The 22,566-nt window shown below is 36.7% G+C and overlaps 1 protein-coding gene across 4 annotated transcripts in view; it reads right to left on the bottom strand.

Moving 5' to 3' along the window:
* Positions 1-1,026: 1,026 nt before the first annotated feature.
* The window catches only part of KLHL4 (kelch like family member 4), a 210,027-nt gene continuing 188,487 nt past the window's right edge, over positions 1,027-22,566 (bottom strand). For all 4 annotated transcript variants that reach the window (XM_054040751.1, XM_054040749.1, XM_054040752.1 and 1 more), the window contains 7 exons: positions 20,559-20,771; positions 16,953-17,139; positions 12,943-13,167; positions 10,942-11,104; positions 7,504-7,716; positions 5,544-5,715; positions 1,027-3,637 (listed from right to left, as the gene is read on the bottom strand). In XM_054040751.1, coding sequence (XP_053896726.1) covers positions 3,578-3,637; positions 5,544-5,715; positions 7,504-7,716; positions 10,942-11,104; positions 12,943-13,167; positions 16,953-17,139; positions 20,559-20,771 — 1,233 coding nt within the window. In that variant the 3' untranslated portion in view covers positions 1,027-3,577. The remainder of the gene's footprint in view (positions 3,638-5,543; positions 5,716-7,503; positions 7,717-10,941; positions 11,105-12,942; positions 13,168-16,952; positions 17,140-20,558; positions 20,772-22,566) is intronic.

The following is a 22,566-nucleotide window of genomic DNA, read 5'->3' as shown; positions in this document are numbered from 1 at the left end:
CACCCCATTCTATATTCTTGGAACATCTTCCCCTTCCTTTTAGGAACCTTCCTCTCCCTCTGAGATGCATTTATTTTGCTAAAAGTAGTGACTTCATCAATGTCTCCTACCCGCCCTTCTTGCACCTGAGCCCTTGTCGTGTGTCCCACATTTGACTTACTTTTAAAGTGTGGAGAGAGTTTGTCCTTGGTTGTGTTTTTTTTTTTTTTTTATAAAGCTACATGTAAAATAAATACTCCATAAATAGTAATAAAACATAAAATGTGGAAAAATACAGATTTCTCTTTTGTTGCTTGGATACTAGCCAGATGATTAAGTAATGAATAACTCCAAAGTGATTTGGATTTAGAAACCCAAAGACCTGAAGTCTATTCAAAACTGGTAATTAGTAAGTGAGATTCCATGTGCTTCATGGAGTGCACTATACAGTGGCCCCTCTAAGTAAACTTGTCAAATAGCAACCCTCGGCACTTTGCAAGTGAACCATCTGGGCTTTCTGTAGAAGAATTGGGAGCACTTGTAGGTCTTCCTGCATCCATAGAAAGGGGGTTCTCATGTGACTGCATTAGCATTGTAATAACCTTCTTAGAGGTCGCACAGAACAAAGGGGTAAGGATGCTAAAGGATTTGGACATGGGGGAGGGGGAAAGTAGATCTTGGGTTATTACCTGAACCTAATGCAGTACAGTTATGTCAAAAGAGTGAGATTATCTCAAGAGAAGAGCAGGATAAACAGCACAGATCCCTGATGGAGAGCAGGGTCTAGTGTGCTGAGGGCTAGGTAAGATTTTCTATCCTCTTAAAAATGTCATTTTTCAGCTACTTGAAGGAACACATGACCTATATTGATGCAGTGTCACCAGGAAAGGGGAGAGACTTGCTACTATGACTAACACTGGGTCTTTTATATAAAAGTACTTTAGGAAGAAAATGTCATTGTCACTAGTATTGTTGAAAATATATACAAGTTGGGAATCACACAACTGTTGAAATACTGTTTAAAATTGCATAGAGACTTTCTTAGCAGAGAAAGTAAAATTTATTTTAATTCAGCATGCCATACTATAAACATAATTTGTGTGAATTGATTTGCAAGTTTAAAAACATTTTATTTTTTTTATAAATAATCCCATGGTTGCTAAGTCTTAGAACTTTTCTACACAATATATATAGTATAAAGCCTGTTAAAATAGCATATTGCAGAGATGTGAAAATGCAACATTCCATCCCCAAAGTTGTCTACATATTCATAAAGCACATTTGTTACTATTTTACCCTGAATTTTTCTCATAAATGAAATGATGAGTTTTAAAGGCTAACATAGACACTACCCAAATATCATGTTTTACAGTATAGAACATTTTACATATATGATAACCTTCCCTACTGTATAATTCCCACACACAAAATTATCAGAAATGGGGGGGGAATCCTTCATATAAACTGGCACATGAAAGAGATGTTATGCATGCTGAATATTATGTGCTGTTTTTCAAGTGATCCTTTGATTCAGTGAAGTTTATCTTCATTCTTAGCATTCTAGATGGTTTCAGATAAAATGTAAACATGCTTATTTTAATGGTACATAATGTTACACAGTACCCATGTTCCTTGACTACAATATTTTATTCTGTACATGTGAGGAAGCTGGCACTCTTCAGCTGAGGTCATAGATTGTCATATCAATATGATATACATTTTTCCATTATGTAAGCTATATTTGATGAATGTAATTACACTAACATTTTACCAGTGATAAGTCTAATGCATGCTGATTATTCCAAGAAAAGCCAAATTTCTTTAAAATATATTGACAGATGGTTAGTGGGCTGAGTGTGATCAGGATACTACTAGTGCATATCAATACATTATCAAATTACCAATTTTTAGATACTGCAAGTTACATTAGCTATCTTTTTTTTTTATAAAAGAGATTTCATTTCAGTGGCAGAAACTTAATAAAAGAATGATTTCTTCAGACTTGTTGGGCAGATATTTTTAAATGTTAGAGAATTTAATCGTCTATATTGCTAAAAATGATTATTCTGTCATAGTGTTTAATAATGAAAAGTTAGACAGTATCACACTTATAATTAGTAACTAGGTTTTGTAATTTTGCATAGAATCAGTTCCACAATTTTCTGATATAATTTGATTCTATATACTTTTAAAACATCCACTAAATATTCTCATTTGTGAAATTAGATGTCATTAAATGTAAACTTACTTTAAAGGAACTTTTATTGTGATTTTTTTGTTGTTGTTGTCAGTGTTATGGTTATCTATTGTTGAAGATTTATTTTATCCAGTGTCTGCTTTTCACTTAAATACAAATTTCTTGTTTTCTAAACATATTAACATTGCTGCTGATATGGACAAGAAAATGTATATTAAGTCTTATTCAGTGACACATCTATCACTAACAACAAGAAGTAAAGTTTTATAATAGACTTGAACCATTTAAACATATTATTGTATTACTGTGTATCAAGTGTAACAAATATTGATACTTGCATATGATCCATGTTTTGCAAAAACCTGTCTGTGCAATGGTGATAAACTTCAGTTTTGTGCTCAAACCACATAATGGCTCAAATCCGAGTCTTCCTCCAGTAGAGAGCTGCGAGAATGTACCGTATATACTCGTTCATTAGCCCGTTCATTTATAAGCTTGCCCGCCTCCCCCCAAAGATGGTTAGGTAAAAATAGCAAAAACTGTATGACCCTTTCATAAGCCGACCCTGTATTTCAGGAGTTGGCAAACTTTGGCTCCTGGCCCATTAGGGTAAGCCACTAGTGGGCCTAGACATTTTGTTTACCTGGAGCATCTGCAGGAACGGAGCCCCCCAGCTCCCAGTGTCCGCGGTCTGCCGTTCCCAGACAATGCGAGCTGAGGGAAGTGTCTGGGAATGGCAAACCACGGACACTGGGAGCTGAGGGGCTCCATGCCTGCAGACGCTCCAAGAGGTCCATTGGTAGAAATGCATGAAGAAATCAAATTACACAGTAACAGACTGACACCAGTGCTATAGTACTATCATTCATTGTATTTTTCTGATTGGCTTGTAAGGCTAGCCTTTTGTGAAATGCATGGGTCAAATGTCATGCAGACCTGCAGCACTGCTCTTTTAGTATTCCTTTCAAGCCAGTCTAGTCCACTAAACAAACTCTTTGCAACTTTAAAAGGCTGCAGTATTGACATCAATAAATGGATTGGCAAACTTTGGCTCCCAGCCTGTCAGGGTAAGGCGCTGGCGGGATGTTTTGTTTACTTAAAGCGTCTGCAGGTATGGAGCCCCTCAGCTCCCTGTGGCCTGCAGACGCTGCAGGTAAACAAAACGACAATGTATTAGATATTCAATTCAGTGATTCCACAGAGTTTAAAATCATCAAATTTTGTGGTTTATAAGCCAACCCCCGCTCTTTGATGCATCACTTTTTTACCAAAAATATTCGGATTATGAAGAGTATATACGGTATGTAGTTTGTATTATGTTCTGGAACTTGTTTCTTCTCCTCCTGTCACATGGTTTTTATGGAACTGAACTCGGGGTTTATTTCACACCAGGGACATCCATCATGGCAATTTCACCACAACAACACAAGCTCCAGCTCTTCCAATATTGACAGGCACTTCCTAAAAGGAGGAAACACATTTCTTTGCTTAGTTAACTTCATGTAATCTGTCACTCAAAGGAAAGCAATTGTTTTTTCTAGTATATGTAAAATAATTAAATATGTTTAAACAGAACTATGCAAAAGAGTGATTTTGTTTTAAATGCAATGCTTGCTGTTAGCAGAATTTTAATGAAAGCTGTCATGATTTCATGGCCATATGGGACTTTTTAGTTAGTGGAGAGCAAACTCAGTTTCTTGTGCACCAAAAGCACGGGACATGCTAGCTACAGGACAATCTCCGACAACTATAAATAATAGCAGATGGTCTAGAACACTGGTTCTCAATCAGCTGTATGTGTACCCTTGGGGGTACATAGAGGTTCTCCAGGGGATATATCAACTCATCTAGATATTTGCCTAGTTTTACAACAGGCTACATAAATTCAGTACAAACTCAAACTTCACACAGATAATGACTTGTTTATACTGCTCTATATATTAAACACTGAAATGTAAGTTTAATGTTTATATTCCAATTGATTTATTTCATAACTATATGGTAAAAATAAGATAGTAAGCAATTTTTCAATAATAGCATGCTGTGACACTTTTTTGTGTATTTGTCTGATTTTTGTAAGCAAGTAGTTTAAGTGAGGTGAAACTAGGGGGTACACAAGAAAAATCAGACTCCTGAAAGGGGTACAGTAGTCTGGAAAGTTTGAGAGCCATTGGTCTATAAATCATAAAGTTGAGTACATCTTAAAATACCTGCCAGTAGAGGGCAGTGGTGACAAACATTAGTCAAGGCAATACTAAATGTATGCAAATATCAGTATTTTGATCAACATGTAAAATTCCACCAAATGGGATGAATCTATGTGAAACTTAATTTTTAGGAAGAAAGAGAGAACTGAAAGAATCAGTAGGTTTATTATAAAGTGACAGTATTTGCTTTCACCTTTCACTTCTACTTTCACTGTGGTTGATACATTATATTAGGAGCAAATAGTCTTCATTGATTAAAGCTGCCTTTGTATTCACATGTTATCAAATTTTTTCCTTTTTCTTGTATGTTCCAAAATCTTGTAGATTATTACAGCACATTAGAATTGTATAAATTTGCATAGCTACAGTAAACAATATTTAGTTGTGCAATTCAGCTAAATTGTAACTGCAATCAAACAGTATACTATATACTTAAGGTGTTCTGCTTATCAGACTCTGAAAATGGCTGGGCATCCAATGGCTTGGGAAGGGGGGATTGTATTTAACATTTGATCAAATACATCTCAGTAATAGTCTTATGTTCAACAGAGCATATCCTGGCCTTGGCCCCATTATAAATGTGATCAGAACCCACTGTTGAGGAAATTTTAGAAAAGCATTGAAGCTTAAAAGAAGTGTGAATTTGTTTATACCTTACAGAACATTTAAACAATCTCACTTGTCTTTAAAAATCAGCTTTATCTAATCTGGGACCACAAATGCTAATAAACATTAATCATAATTGTATGCTCATTGCACAGCATCACTACAGAGCAACGTAAAAGTTGTTTGAGTGTTTTGTTTGTGGACTACCAAACATTAACATGCTTGGATTTCTTTTAAGGTTAACATTATCTCTGAATTTCCTGAATTTGCTTGCTTTTGAGATTATTATATCCCTATAGTGTGTTACTATAAATTATTAACGTATACTCTCAGTGTTAATTCCATTTTAATATAGTTTTTGTTTGGGAATTAACTTAATGTCAGATATGAGGCACTACCAATATTTTATACATACGCAAAGTATTATCCTGATTTTCTATGTCCCAATGTACAGCATATGTAAATTATTATTTAGGTTTTTAATGTACTCACCTCTGTTGTCCCTGTAATAATTAGTGTCGTGTCAAGTTTTTAATATATTTATATGACATTACCTCTGTCCATTCATTATTTTGTGCATCATATGACTCCACAGTGTCCAGGTAACTATGTCCATCATAGCCTCCTATTGCATATAATCTGTCCCCAAGAGGACAGACGCCAACAGCATCCCGTGGTACACTTAAAGGTGCCACTGTTGTCCAGGTGTCAGTTTTAGGATCATATCTAGGATATTTTATGACAGTGATTAGAAAAATAATTGGTCACAGGTAAGATAATGATTATTGCATTTTTAAATTCTAAACAACTCAGATTAGATGAACTATAATACAGAAGAAAATGAACCAATTCATGGACAATTACAGTTACCAGCAGAGAGAGACAAAAGTAAAATGGTTTAATATTTATTTAGCCACTAGAGGACTCTTCAAGCACACACACACAATCTTTTCTCATTTTACAGGATATAGTCACAGCCTGTCTATTCTCCTATCATCTTAGATGCAATTATTTCATGCTGTATAATGTGAAGTGTGTGGCAATAATATTGTGACAGTAGCTTAATCAGATAAGCAGATTTCAATGTATTTTTCTTCCCCTTTGCTCATAAAGCATGCAGCCACTATTTCAAGCCAGAGTTAACATTTAAAGTAAACTTCATTGCAAATCTGAAACATTTCTCATGTAGGTAATATTTATTTTCATTCAAATATGTATCTTTATGAAAGTTGGCAACTCAAAATACATACAGTAAATTTAACATTAACGTTTTCAGTTTGCTACTGCCTATACAATCACTTCAGGATACACTGGTATAAATATCAATTCCCCTGGAGTTAAGTTATTCCAGATTTACACCACTATAACTGAAAGCGGAATTTAACCATTCTGTCTATCCCCTCTGGTGTTTTTCATGTTCACCAGTGTTTCCCTGGCCTTTCTCAAAGCATCACACTGCAGGAGACTCCCAACAGTTCTTTGTACATACTGCCAATACTGCTAACTAAATGTCCAGAAAAGTCACTGTTTAAGCAGGGTATGAGCATACTCTTATCCTAATTCATATTGCAAACTGAGATAGGGGCGTGGGGGTTAGCACATAACATAACAATATTATTGTTCTTAAAAAGATGTGTCCAGTGTATGCATTTTTCTGAGACTCTGTACATCTGCTGGTAGCACCTATGGAAATATGCTTAAATAAGGTTCATTTAAAAATCTTTGCATAAAAAAGGTTAATTTGAAAGCTTTTTTTCAATAAATGCATACAAACCCAGCAACTATCTTGTAATATCTTGTTGCTATTCATATTTAGCTCATGGCTTTGAGGTTTTAAGTGGGACTTAAATGGTGCATAGGCCTCATGTTTGGTATCTGGATAGGGATGAAGCTGACTTTTGAAGAACAGTAATTTAGGGAGGGAATATGCCAAATGTGATCAAGCTTAATGTGCTTCTGAAACAGCTTTGTAAAGGGATGAACGAGTCCTCCATTAGTCATGATAGTTTGTACATGCAACGTAGGGGTTTGGTGAAAATATAATTCATTCAATTGCCCTTCTAGAAGTAACACATCAGTAGGACTGATAAAACCTTGCAGGATTCTGCTCCTGCTGGATATAGAAACCCAAACTTTTAGGTTCTTTTAATTTGTGTTCTATATGAACCCCAGCCTCCCAAAAAAAATCAATTTAAATTCATCTATAGTGTTTGGTTCTGCTTACTAAATAAATAACTCTGACCATTTCATTATACAGCTAAATACTTAAAATAGATTGTCTGTAGCCATATACTTTATAAAACAACACCTACACCTAATAATGTGAATGCAGGGTAGAGCATTTTCCCTGGGTATGAATTTCCTTACTTCTGCCAGCTAAATCAGAACCTTAACATTATTATAAATTTACTTTTGTAATATATTTTGCAAATGTAATGTTCCAAGCTCAGGGATTTGTTTGTTGTACTGTAAGTAAATTTGTTTCCAGAGATATAAAAAAATAAAAATCCTTACCTTTCCACACAATCAGAAAGTCTAGAACAGTGGTTGGAAGCTGGTGCGTCATGACCTCCCACTGCATATAAAAATCCATTGTATGTTGCAACACCAACACCGCCTCGCCTCTTAGACATTGCAGCACACATACTCCATTTGTTAGTATGAGGATCAAAGCATTCCATGGATTTTAAGCAGGAGCTGCCGTCTCGTCCACCAACAGCATATAATCTATAATAATCCACATAAGGATAACACAGTGTTGTAAACATGTTCTGTCTTCCCTCATTCATTTGATCTTATTTGTTTAGCCTCATTTAAAATGCTTTAAAATAATATCAGACTGAAATTTGGAACTAACTATACACCGGAGTTCTTTTTCCATAGTGTTTTTTGGAGAATATGATTCTAATCTCAAAGGAAAAGAATGCTACCATATTTTTGCATGTCTCACTATTAAGTATTTTAAGTAGTATAGGAAAGAAAAATAAGATTACAGAGCCTTTTCACATGAGCTATTCATTAAACATAATCTGAAGAGACAAAACAGGAAACAGGTAGTCTTAAAAATAATACTGTTTTCCTACAGATGCTACAAATGTTTGTTTTTGGATGGTTGACTTGTTAAAAAAGGCATTGTTAAACAATGTTATTCCATTAACAATTTAAAACTTTAATAAATAATCTTATATCAGTTAAATTATTAGACACATCATTCCCCGTGTCTGAAAGACCTCAAGGTAGATTTCAGCAGGGACCTGTTATATCCATCCTTTCTATTAAACTTGTGTGAAGCTATTGGAGGACATAGTGACATAGTTTGCACTGTCTTGCCGTTAATATTGAGATGACATTTTCCTTTTAACAGTATGGTATCATTTGTTTTTTCCAGTGCCTGGCTAACATTAGGACCTGGATTAAAATGATCTGACTGAAGTTCAATCCAGGTAAAACACCAATGATGCTGACTGGTTGGGAGCAGAGAGAATATGGTGAGGATGGTGCTTGCTCCATGACTCAGGATATTTTTCAGCCTTTTTTCAATAACTTTTATAAACCTTGGGGCCATTCTAGATTTCCCACTGTTTCTTGGGGGTTGCTCCCAGGCAGCTGCAGTGGCTTGATGGTGATTAGTGTGAGAATTTATTTCAGATATGAACCTTATCTGTTATCCATGTTGCTTTCGGTTCCAGATTAGACTTGTTCAGTTGCTACTTACAGATTGCTCAGACATTATAGCTAGTGCAGAAGGGAGCAGTGTATTTAATGGTACCTGAATGGAGAAAATTGAATGTGTGCTTGAAAGACTGAGTGTCCTATTCACTTTTAGATGTAGTTCTTCAAGGTCATGTTGATCTTTCAAACCTTGCATGATGTTTATCCTACACTCCAGAGAAATCATCATCTATCTCCATGAAAACCATCTTTACAGGTGAAATCAGATGATATAGTCTCACTAGAGCTGGTCAGGAAATGTTTGTTTAAACCAAACTTCTTACTCTCTGCACCTAAATTTTAACATTTGTATGCTCGTGGCAGTTTATTTGACTCTGGCACACTCTTCATTGGTTGGACCCTTCAAAGCTCGAGTTTTTGAATTCAGGCAATGGGTAAAGCTCACCTCCTTACACAGTTGTTTTGGCTGAGGAGGTATATACCCGAAGGATATTTTTTCTTAATGTAAGAATATATGCAGGCACAATATGATGGGCATGTTTTAAAAATTAAATATTCGATTAACCTCTCCCTTTTTCTGAGGGGAAAGACCAAATACCATTATAAACTTGTATTGTTCCTAGGTGTTTCCTTGGGCAAAACACATTGTGTGTATTGAAACTCCATTAAAATGTTTTCTGGTGTGGTTAATAATTGATGGTCAAATATTCTAATTTCAGTACCACTGCTTTAAAACAATAGATCCTGGGGAAACAAAGGAGATGGTCTTTAAAAGTCTACATGGAAGCCTTTCACCAAGTTGGAGGGCATTAGTAGGAGCTAAATGAAACATAGTTTAACTCCTCATATCCCCTGTTGTGCAGTAGATTGCCTCACAAAACTAACAGACATAAATTAGGTCAGGTTGGAGCCAGGCAGCCTGTTTCAGGATTGCTTTAGGCCTGAGACATCATGGGGCTGGATTTCCTCTTTAGCAAAGGGATTTCCTGCATATCAATGTAGAAGACACTAAGGAGTTTCTTGTAAAATTTATACTGAGGATGTCTGCAAGGTATTTCCTCTGTGATAAAATGGGCTTGAATAGCTAGTTCTGCTTCTCTAAATGTTCTGAGTAAACATATATATTAAACTCTTAAGGTCATTTGCCAGCTTCATTCTGCCATTGCATATTTAGGGTTATAATTTTGCTTGAATTTGAAAGCTATATAAATGGATTTGGCAACATGGGATGCAGAGGGGTGTGAACTAGGGGACCTTTTCATGCTCATCCATGCCCCACATAACATCATAACTAGAGGCTTTCATAGAATGAAACCCCTCTCTCCAAAAGCAGCTGGTTTTCCAATTTGCTTCCTGACTGGTGTGTGGGGAATGGAGGATAAAATTGATCCTATTGTATACCGATTTAGGAATTGCTCCACCAATGCTGAAATGCTGCAGCCCCTTATTAAATTGGAAAATAGAAGAAAATAAAGTGTGGCTCACTACACAATACTGGGAGGAGGGGCAATTTTTAGCCCAAGATGCATGGATAGAATGTCTACTTTTGTGCAAAGTTCCTGGGGATCTGTAGTGTCTCTGAACATCCATTTTCAATTCTCATCTGAAAGACCCAGGAACAATAAACCGCATGGAACTCAATTTGTCTAGATTAGATGGAAGAAAGGCCATATAAACACTGACAAGATTAAAAACTATGGTTCTGGGGAGATAAATTATTTCAAACCTGATGATTAAAACTTTTCCTTCCTTCTCTCTGTACTGAGTATTTTTTCCCTTTGTTTCTTGTTCTATTCTTATTTTGGACTTGCTAGTGAAGGGGGTGATGGGGTTTAGGTTTACAATGGTTATTTACTTGGTGGGCAAGTATTGCTTTCAGCTTGTGGCTCCTTCTAGACATTGTATCAGCACTCTATTGCTGATTTTAGAAGGTAGAAGTAAAATGAAAACATTTCTTAAAAAGCTAATAGATCAAAAGACCAAAATCTAAAATTCTGAAATGACTGTGGTATCATTTCAAATTAGTGTAACTATGAATAGCTAAAATACCATAAAGATACAATTTATGAAGGGAAACTTTGAAAGGATATTTAGCACAATAATTTTTGAGGTTGTGTGATCTGGGATGATATGTCTTTCTGTTATTATACAATCTTAAGTTCTCTTCAGAGAAGAAGTTATTAAATATTGGAAGTAAATTGTCACACCACATATCTGAGCAAAAGTAAGTAAATAACCTTCCAACCCACCCCCAGTCCTTCAGCTTGTCTGTTTACATACTTGCTATTTAATGCTGCAACCCCCACTGTGCTTCTAGGAGTTGACATGCTAGCAACGTAATTCCATTGCCGTGCCTGGGGGTCCCATCTTTCTACTGTATTAAGATAACTCCATCCATCATGACCGCCAACAGCATACATTGGTCCTTCAAGCATTGCTACGCCTTTGAAAAATAGAATTAGAGACAAAATTAGATAAGTCTGACATCAGAACATTTCAGTAACTAATATTCATTGCCTGCTATAGTTATGGCTTTTCATTTCTCTAAAAATGTCTTTACAGAAAAATCACCTCATATAAAATCTACATGACACTGAGCAGAATGAAAGTCACACACATTTTATCCAAATATAGTTTTTCTGCTGGGAAAACACAGATTTTAACTCCAAGATAAACAGGGAAGCAGTTTTAACATGGACACTTCCCGCTTCAGGGTTTGGCCATTTCCATTTGTACTGAACCCTTCAGGTTAGTAGTAATAGTAGTAGTAGTAGTATTTATTAATATGTTTAGAAGTTGCACATAAGCTTTGCATTTGATGCTGTGCATTTAGGTACAGGAACAAGTTCATTCAGCTTCTATGAAGCCTTTGAGTTTTCTCATTTCCTTTTCCTTCATATTGTTGAGAATGCTTTATAGTATGTTTAGTTTTTGTTTGTTTCATTTGAATCTGGATGCCTAAAGTTAGGCTTTTAAATCCATATTTACAGACCTAAATATAAATGGTCTGATTTTCAAAGACACAAAATCTAACTGAAGCTACTAGGAACTATAGGTTCAAGACAGCTTTGAAAATCAGGCTGATTTAGGAACCTAACTTTAAGCATTTGGTTTTTAACATAATAGTCTATATATTGGGTGAATCCTGCCCAATTGAAGTCAACAGTAAAATTCCCATAGATTTAATTGTGGCTAGGATTTCACCTGTTTTATGTAATATTTTATTTATTTATATATATATATATATAGCTCCTGCTTGTCTTATCAAAGCAAATAGTTGCGAAGTTGACAGACTTGAAAGAGCACTTTAAGCTGTGTTGTCAGTACAGAGTACTTGGTGGAAAGGTAATACATGCCATGAAATCTGCTTGAATGGTTATGAATCTAATGTCATCAGTCATTTGACTTTTTAAATTATTATTCTTATTGTGTTTACTGTAATGATTATCTTCGTGAACAGCTCAAAGATTTTCATGAAATACATGTTTCTAGAATTGTGTCCCTCTCAATTCACATGCTACAATTTTCTACAAAGAAGGATTTTCTACCTTTTAAAATCCTGCTTATATTGCCCACCCAGCCTTAAAATTGTCCCTGTTTTTGTTGTTCTGTAATGGGAATACACAATTGTATGATTACTGTTGATTTCACATAGTCATTAAAGATGTATAGAGGGATATAGTCTGAAGGCATATTAAGTTGTATAAGCTTTCTCTCAATGGGAGAAGGTAAAATAGAAGAATATTTTTCTCAATAGAATTGAAAGGACAAATTCATTGGGTGTTGTAAAGTGTGTTGACTATAGGATGTAAGTGTTTGTAAATATATTAGTCTTTGCACACTTATATTTAATTAAATATATTTGCCAGTGGTTTAGGTCCTTATTTTCAGATGTGCTGAGCACTCCCAATGCTAATTGAAGTCAATGGCATCTGCAAAGTCCATTGTGTATTGCAAATAGATCCCTTAGATTGTCAATGGGATTTTAGATTTTCCTACTAATTTGTTACTTTTACCTTTGTATATATTTTTGCAAATGTTCAGAGCAAAATTAGCATTGAAAGGCCAGGGCAAGTTTGTTAGGATAATAACAAGGAAGGATTTTATAGCAGTGGGAAAGTAGCTGGATTTGAAAAATATCCTGAATAAACCATTGCTTTCTATTGGTAAATATTTTTAAAAATTATGGCAACAGTTAACATTTACAATTATCATCCTTAAAACCAGTATTAATCTGTAAATGTGGTGCAATGTATATTGTACAGTAACTCTAACTCTTACCTAAGCCGTGTCTGTGAGTTGACATAGGAGGCATTATAGTCCAAACTTTGGTAGCTGGATTGAAACATTCAACTGTATTAGAGGTTTTCAGGCCATCTCTTCCTCCCACAATATAGAGCTTGTTGTCAATTACTGCTACTCCAAACTGCAATCGTCTACCATTCATGGTACCAATTTGTATCCAACTGTTTGTCCTAAGGTCATATTTCTCAATTGTAGTGGTACCTGTTAAAAGCATAATTATCAAAACTTTAAATAGCAGATGGTACTTAGTGTTTAACATTCAGTAATTTCTATTCCAACACCCTCTCCACCCACACCCCATCCCCCCTCACAAATACCATTATGAAATTTGAAGGCTTTGACAATACTGTGCATTGACTCTAATTGAGATCTAGTTCTTAGGTTGAAAATTGTGGACTTACTGAGACAGCCACATTAAATGCATTGGTATAGCTTTGTCAGGCATATGAAAGTAAATCAAGCACTAGAGACTTCAGGATTAGATGTAAACAAATGTTTTGGCTATAGTTAATTTTGCAAAGTTGTTAAATTGATGAGTTACTCAGGTATTATGAGGTTCTCTTCTTTTCATTTCCTTATGAGTATGATCTCTCGGGGCACTGTGGTGCCTAGCAATATTTGTACTTAAATTGTCACAACCATAAGAAAAATTGCAGATGCCATGTTTAAATATCTGCCCTTTAATATATTTATGAATGTATATGAATCCTGCATGTGCATCCAGAACAACGTTTATGATGTACGTTTTACTTTATTAAAAACACACAAGGTAAAATGATGTGCTTGCACACTGCTAGTTACCACGAATTTCAACCACATCATGGCCTTGAAATAATCCCAAATCTGCAATAATACATGACCTGTATTTTCACTTTTTCTTTTTACATTGCTGTGTTTTTTGTAATGCTTTTAGTGAAAGATTCCTTTCTACCTCTATTATTAGGACCCTGACTCCATGCCAGTCAAAATGTACCCTTTTCAAAGCAATGGCTCCTGTCAGTCATTCAGTAGCTGCTGTTGCTTCCATAAGTGCTGATCTAACGCATCAGGGAGGCCACTGCCCAATAACTAAGGTAGGCAGGAGGCAATTGTTAATCATACCTATGAGTCCAAAGCTCCCTTCTAGCATGATTGGGTGGATTCATTCACATGGTCCTGAAGGCAACCATATGGAAAAAGCAAATTGATTTTCTGCCTGTCTCCTAATGTGAATAAAATCTACTAATTTTGATAGAAGTGAAGGCAAGTACCACAGAGCTGTAATTAGCAATTAAAGTATGGTTTATGGCACCAACACAACAGCAGGAAGAAACTGGAAAGAAGGTTTAGAATTTACTGCATAGTACTCTCACAAATCCAGCTGGGAGTGACTCCACCACTGTGCTTGTTAAGTGTACTGAAATAACCAGAACAATATCTAATGTTCTCTTTTTATCTCCTTCTGGTGGCTGTTGCATGCTTTTCAAAATCCAGTGACTCTTGAAATTAATCTGACTAATCCCTACTGCTCTGATGAACACCATGGAAAGCATTGCTGTCTACCAGACCATCTGGAAATACTGATCCAAATACATTGGAGGAATAGCAGGGCAATGGAACTAACAAGATCAAGAAGTTTAAAATAACATTTTTAAATGTTTTCTTTTTATATTTTGGCTTCTCCCTCTTTCCCTTCTGATCTTTTCCATTTTCCTAGTTTTAAACATTCTTCATCTTCCCTAATCTCTCCTTTTATTCTGAATTTGTATATCTCTTTCACTACCTCTTTCACTGCTCTCTTCATTTTGTTTGCCTATTTACTACTCATTTCTTTGACCCCTACCCGTTTGTTCCGCTCTCCTAATGGGTGAGCTTTCCCAAAGTCCTCCAGTCTGATTATTTCAAAAGATTTAAAGAAACATTCAACCCACTAATTTTAAAAGTAGGTGAAATTATATTAACTATGTAAAGTGTATCTGTGCATACCAGCTGTAATTTTCAGAGGAGCCTACAGGAGTTAAGCACCCAACACCCATTCAAATTCAATGGATTTGGGAACCTAGGTGCCTCTGAAAATTTCAGCAAATAAGCCTACTTTTGATCTTTCTTTAAGCTGTTTCATGATATCCTCTGATAAATATGAATGGTACTAGGTATGCCTGGTACCATAGGTTGTTTTTATTTTTATTTTTTTATTTTTTGGTGGGGGTGGGGGGGGTTGGGTTTTTTTTTTGTTCTCCTAACAGAAGTGCATTATTGGCAGAGGTGACAATTTATTCCCATTCCATGTTGTCGTAGTAGTGTACAGTAGTTAGGTGTTGATTTTATCTTACAAATCCAATGCAGGCTCAAGATGTGAGTCAGAGCTGTCATGGGAAAGTGGGGAAGTACTGACTTCCTAACCATCAAAAGGCGAAAGTTCAAACAAATGGATTCTTTCCAAGATAATGAGTAAAAAGAGTCACTGATGGGAAGTACACATGTTCATTAAAAATGTCCTTTCTTTTTATAGTACTTGCTTGGAAAACAAATTGGAATTTTTTTTCTTTTGATGGGGGGTGGGGGGGGAACTAGTTTATCTTTAAGCTTCCAGTTCTTGGTAGCAGATGATTTACACAGTTCATTAATGCTTAATATTGTTCACCAAAACACAGATATAAATCCAGCCATTACAATATAATTTTGTTTGATGAAACTGACTTCAGGAAAGAGCCTCGGTTTCTTTCCTTTATCTAGTGATAGTTGCCATCATGTATGTTTCACATTTAAAAGCCTGTAGAGTTGCAATTATTTCAGACTCTTCAGGAAACACAAATCAATCATGCTAACCATTTTTCTTGCTCTTCATAACGCTAGCTGTTATGGATATTTGATGTTTAGGAGGTGAGCTGTAATTTTAAAGGAACTCACTCAGTATATGTAATACTTTTAAAACCTAAAAGTGGAATGGGCAACTGTCTTGAAATGCTATTAATATTCGTTACATGCAGCAAAGGAGCGAATCATTAGTCTTGAAACTAATTATAACATCCTATCGTGCTGCTTATTTTCTGAAGAGTGGGAGCTCTGTGACGTAGCCCTATGACATTTTGGAATAATTGTATTTCCAAGCTCATGCACTGTAGATGTGAGAGTAAGGTTTGCTGAACATTAATTAGCATGTTCCCTAATGTATGAAGTATTCCATTTTTAAAGGGACAGACATAAAAGTATTACAGTTCACATGAACCTGTACTTCTGGCCTCTTTTTAGTAGTTTGAAAAGGCTTAGTCACAGAATTCTGTTGAATGACATTTCTATGTATAATTCATAGTAAATCATTAAAGAATAGGATGCAGACTGTGAAAAGAAACTGCTAAGTGATATTTCCTTGATTTTTTTTTTTTTTTTTTTGGTTGTGTACATGCCATAGTGACTGAACATGACTTCAGGTGTGAGAACCCTGTATGCTTTGGGTTTTTGTCCGGCTGGTTGGAAGAAAAGGGTTTGTTGCACCTTAAAGGGATCTAATGAAAGGTTCTCTTACTTTAAAGATGGGATTTGCTTTGTTTAGAAGCAGTAATGAAATGATACTTTTTAAATGGTCCAATAATATTGAGGGTTTTTTTTTTTTTTTTAATTTTTCCCTCTCACCTTTCAGGATTTGGTCGAGACTGGAGCTCGAAGTTCCAGAACAATATACAAAATGTTTCACTGTATTTCCAAACTGGCCACATGTAGGAAATAGTGTAATTTTCTTCTCATTGTTTTTTCAGAAAAATTCTGCTATAAACCTCTAAATTTTTGAGTGCTCCTCTGAATTGAACCTGAAGTCTAAACTTTGAGATGTTAATCTACTACTTACAACTGTGGGTCTTCCTGCTAGAAGGCAGAGCACAGAGTGAGCGGATCTTTTATTCTTTCATCCCTAAATTTCTGTGTTTAGAAACTTTCTAATAACCCTATAACTGCGTTGTCATTTATTATCTGGGTGTTCCTAAAATAACTGAAAAAACTTCCAAACTTGCCTTTAGTAGCATCCATGCCTCCCACAGCATAAAGTGCACCCACTGTAGACTTCCTAGGTTTAGTTCGAGGACTCTGCATCATGGATCTTCTTTCCGGTAGGAGATGATACTTCATAGCTTCCATAAGAAGTTTCTGACACTCAAGGTCATGCGTGAACATTGGGCTATTTTCAAGATCTGCTAGTAACTGAGAAATAAAACAGATTGATCTATACTCATTTAAATAATAAAAGATGGGATACAAATTAATATCTGAAACAAAATCACAGATCTAACTTTTTGGGTCCATCTTTCATTTGAGCTTTGTCATAGTCCAAATAAATTATCTGATGCAAAATAATGTAAATATAAGAATATATAATGTAAAAAAATAATATAAATATAAGAAAATAAAATCTTTAAAAGGTTTTTATTTACTCATATGAACAGCCACAATCTTGCTCCCATTGAAGTCAATGGCAAAACTCCTTTTGACATGACTAGAAGCTCATCCATTATAATAAAGGAGGCAACTTTACTAATAGAGGAACTAATTACAAGTCTGTGTGTCTTTTTAAAAAGAAATATATGCAATATCGATATCCAGCCTGCAACTGTAGAACCTTATGCTCTTTGGGAACCTACATGCAGTGTTGGAATCAAAAGTTTGATCAGCGCTTCATATTCTGACCTACAGATCAGACTGACAAGGGTCCCCCTCATACCCTTTACAAAACTAGGAAGGAAAGAGGAACAACCCCTGATTCTGACCAACTAGCATGGTTGAAATGAAGAGAGTAAAAATATTAGAGAATCAGAAAGCCATAAAATTATGAAGTGATATCCTGGCAATGCATGTCATGTAATGCATTGCAACACATTGCATTATGTTTTGATGTTGGGATGTATTGACACTACAGCTACTATGTTTCTACTACAAACATCACAAATAAAATGTCTGCTCACTACAGAATTGTACAGCTGTCTCTGTGACTCCCTTTGATAAAGTGTCCATTTCAATGTTAAAGGTTGAGTAATGATGCATGTAATGAAATATACACAGCTGGTTTCTATATTGTGTGATATGGTGCTAAAATTCAAGGACAGTAAAAGTTGTAGGTGTTTTTAAAAATTATTCAGTCTTCAAACTGGTTTGCGATTTAAGATAGTGAGTTTGTAGGATATCCAAGTTTCTGTTACTAGATAAGAAAATACAACAAAGCACTACATTTCAGGTAGATATGCAGTAGATTGGTATTCTAAAAATGGGCAGATTTTCAGCATGAATAACTACATTGGCCTCATGATATTCTCTTTATTGGACCTTTGAAAATCAATAATAATTACTTGGCCGTTTACCAAAATATCAAATCTTTTTAGTATAGAAATATGCTATTTCCCAAAACTGTAAATAGTGAGTGTGTGTGTGTGTGTGTGTGTGTGACAGAATATTCCCCTGTATTAACACCAACACACTATTGTAATCTTCATACAAAGTATGCATTTTCAGGCATCATTTAAAAACTCATAATTTGCTGGTCAGTATAATCCTGATTACATAAAATGTTGCCACAAATATTTTAAGTTATAAGATTTACCTGTATATTGTTATTAACACATGTTCCAAACACCACAGCCCAGCCCAAACAGAAATCAGCAAATAGGAATGTCTTAGACAAAGGAACGTGTGCTTGCCTTAATTTGCACTTAAGCAATAAACAGAGTCATCAAGCTGGGAGGGAAACCAAGAAGGCTCAACCAGGTGAGAAAAAGCCAGCAGGGAACATCCTTCCACATAGACTCTTTGTCTTTTAGTGCCCAGCTGGAAATATTTTTCAAGAGGGGGACTGAATCTCTAAAAAGGAGGGACAAACTTTTACTCCCCTGTCTATCACATTCACTGCACCCTGAAGAGACTGCTGGACTCCGGGTGAGCGTTTCTGACCTCAGAGTTTGGTCAATAATTTGTGGTAAGAAACTTTGCTTGAATCTGATATAGTTGAGCATTAATAAATATCTCTATTTTCTTGTAACCACTTCTGATTTTTATGCATCATTACTTATACTCAAATCAATTTCTTCATAGTTAATAAACTTTTTACTGCTTTATCTAATTGTGACGTTCCCCTGGTGTTATCTGGACTGGTGATCTGCTAGATCACTCCAATCTTCGAATCTGGGAGCCAGCCTTACCCTGGCTGAGAACCCCCACTCCCAGGCTGTTCACGCACAGCCTCTTGCATTTAAGCTGCTCCCAGCTACATGAGTAAGCACTTTTGGCCAGCTGTTGCTTGGATTGTGCAATTGAATGATACTAGCCAATATCTCCGTTCCCAGACACAACCCTAGGAACCTCCATCTTGCAGTGTCCAGTTATGCCCGCTGGATGCTGCAAGCTTATATGAGTTAATCAATTTAACAAAGAAATTGATATGTACCAGGCTTGTTATCCCAAGGAGAGTCTCTGACACACTACAAACCAAATGCACTGCTTCAAGTAGAATAAACAAACAAACTTATTAACCACAAAAGATAGATTTTAAGTGATTATAAGTCAAAGCTGATCTTAACACTTTCAGTGCCCTTGCAAACTTAAACGCCTCTCACCACAGGCTGGCTGATTGCCCTACAGCCAGGCTCTCCCCTTTGATCAGCACTTCAGTAGCTTGGTGGTGGTGTCTGTAGATGGAGGTGGAAGAGAGACTGCAGGGCAAATGTCTCTCCCTTTTATCATGTTCTTTCTTCCTTCTTGGCTTTGCTACCCCACGCCCCTTCAGAGTCAGGTGAGCATTACCTCATCATAATCCCAAACTGACCAAGGGAAGGAGGGTGACTCACTCAAGAGTCCAACAGATCCTTCGTTGCTGCCTAGGCCAGTGTCCTTTGTTCCTGGGCTGGGCTGGTTTTGTCCCATACATGCCCTGATGAGGTGTGAACTGCCCCTCTGCTCCTGGAGAGTTTTGTCTGGGCTTGTTTTAAGCTATAAGGACACATTTTCAGCCTCATAACTATATACGTGAAATTACAACCTATAAGATTACTGAAACAACAATGCTCAGTGCATCATGAGCCTTCCAAAGACACCCGACATGACAAACTTTGCATTGGCTACCACACAATCATATTATAAGGATGAACATGGGGGTTCGGGGGTTCCCCTGAGGTACAGAGCATCACAATAATCTGATGTGTTCAAATTGAAGAGTCTGAATAACTGTTTGAGATAATAAACTGGGATTTCATTCCCTTAAAGGAATAACAGATTTAAAATATATGTATTGTTCCGGAGAGGGCTGAGCAGGACATACATGTCTGTGGGAAAATCTGAGACTGGGGTGTGTGTTGGGGTCACTCTGCAGAATAACCAAGGGTGGTGAACGCTGCAGTGTAACCCAAAGATGGCTGGCACACAGACCTTCAGGGTGTGGCTTGAATACTGAAAAGGCTGTTGCTGAGTGGCCCAGGTGGGAGCTACTTCAGCAAAGCATTGCAAGGCACCCAAGATTGTAAGGAAGGGGTGACACAGCCCCCTACTGATCTGGATTGTACCCTGGTACGTCACATCGAGGAAAGGTTTTGAGAGGGTAGTGATTTAAAGCTATTACCTGTTACTGTACAGTCATATACCTGTGGTGGGAGTAGTGGCAGTCTAATGTAAGAGAGGAGCATTCCTAAGTCTCGTTGCCTGCTTTGCAAATCATGTCTCACCCACATCATTAAAGCCTGGAATATGGCTTCTTCATCTGGTACATTGATGTCATCGCTAGACAGGAGTTTTGCTATTTCACTAGCAGGAAGCAAAAGAAATTCCTGATTCTGTATCACTTCTGTGAAGTGTTCCTAAAAAGGAATAGATTTCAATGAACTCATGTTATTGACACCTTGATACAATATTTGAGCAGAGAATGCATTTTGCATGGGTTATATGCCTGCTCCCTAATAGAATCTAGACAATGTTCTACAGATTACTGAATCTAACATGGTTTCTGAAGTACAGCCAAAATTAATTTCTTTAAGAAGTTTTTTCATGCCTAAAAAGAAATAGATAACTTGAAATGTAGAATGCAATTGAGAACTACATAGAAAAGATCTAGAGGATTTATACTAAATTTGCTTGCCAGCCTTTCACTTGTAAATTCCAGACAGTGACTTAAGTCATAAGTGAGATATCAAAGTGAGTTTTGTGACTTTAGCCTTCTTTAAAGATAGTGTATGAACAGGATAGATCTAGAGGCCAGGGACTGTTTCAGAGCAAAGCACAATGAGCCCCCAATCCAAACTGGGCCTCTGGACACTGTTGTAATACATAAATAATAGGACACCAGTACTAACAAGATAGGTTAGAATTCCCCTGGATCTTACATCTTTGTTCTCTGAGACACTGGCATTTGGGTCTGAGCCATGTCTTCCATTCCAATTACCGCTGCCTCAGCTCCCTCTAGAATCTTTTGTGAGTCAGTCCCTTTATGGTTAGCAAAAGAGCTCCCCCACAGGAACTGTGTGCTGGATTTTTTTCCCCATGGCTACTCCAGTTCTTTTGAGGAAATTAACTATTTTTAGGCAGCTCCATCTCTCTCTCAAGCCATTGGTCACTCCCTCATCAGAGGCATGGAGGGCTGACATGCATGAGAGGTTTCAAACATCATCATAGTTGCCTTGGCATTTCAATACTAGGTAGAAGAAGAACTGTTTTTTCCTGCCTTAGCACACTAGCACCTAGCAGGCTCAGTTGTTGTCCTGTGATACATCAGCAGTGGCAAGGAAAGGCAACCTGGTGAGTTGGCAATTTTACGGGTGCTCCCTCAGGCGTGTATTTAAGGTTCTAGAGGGGGAAGAGGCAGACGTGAGAAGGAACCCAGGGGAGGAGCTCATACCCAACTGTCAGTGTCAACAATCTAATACCTTGGAGATCTCTGACCAGTCTGGCACTAGAAAGCTGAGGCCCCAGGACAAGAATCTTGGGTGGTGACATTTTCAAAGAAGCAGAATTACAGGGTAATGATTTTTTTTATCATTGTGCTATGTTATGAACAAACTTTCCAAACACTTTGGCTTAGTTGTTACACTCTGCTCAAAGAGAGGCCCAGGGACAGAAGCACAGTAGTGGTGAAGTTCATTAACAATGATTTAGAGAAGATTGTACGCCATATGCCTGGAGAGCACCCGGCTCCAGAGAGATATACATTCTTCACTTTTGTGAGCATTAAACACTCAGATTGAATGATTCATTCTTAATTTATAGAAGGATTATTAAAGATTTTTTTACTATTAATATGATCCAAGATTAGAAGTAAAACAACTCTCTAGGTCTTTCATAACCCCAGCAAGTTACACCCATTTTACAGAGATCAATGACCTGAGTTTCAGCTGCATAAGAAGCATGGTTACTAAGTACTTCTGAAAATGAGTCTGTAAGTGATTTGTCCAAAGCTTACAGTGAGTCAGTGACAAAATCAGGAATAGAATCCAGGATTTTTGACTCCCTCTTATGCTCCGAATCAAAATAGAGTGATTTAAATCCAGATTATTTAAATCGGAGGTTCTCAAAGCTGGTCTGCCGCTTGTTCAGGGAAAGCCCCTGGTGGGCCGGGCTGGTTTGTTTACCTGCCGCATCCGCAGGTTTGGCCGATCGTGG

This window comes from Malaclemys terrapin, chromosome 9 (assembly GCF_027887155.1).
Source record: "Malaclemys terrapin pileata isolate rMalTer1 chromosome 9, rMalTer1.hap1, whole genome shotgun sequence".
In the NCBI taxonomy this organism is placed as follows: Eukaryota; Metazoa; Chordata; order Testudines; family Emydidae; genus Malaclemys; species Malaclemys terrapin.
Note: the sequence above shows the minus strand (reverse complement) of the source record. Positions and strands in the feature narration are given on the sequence as shown.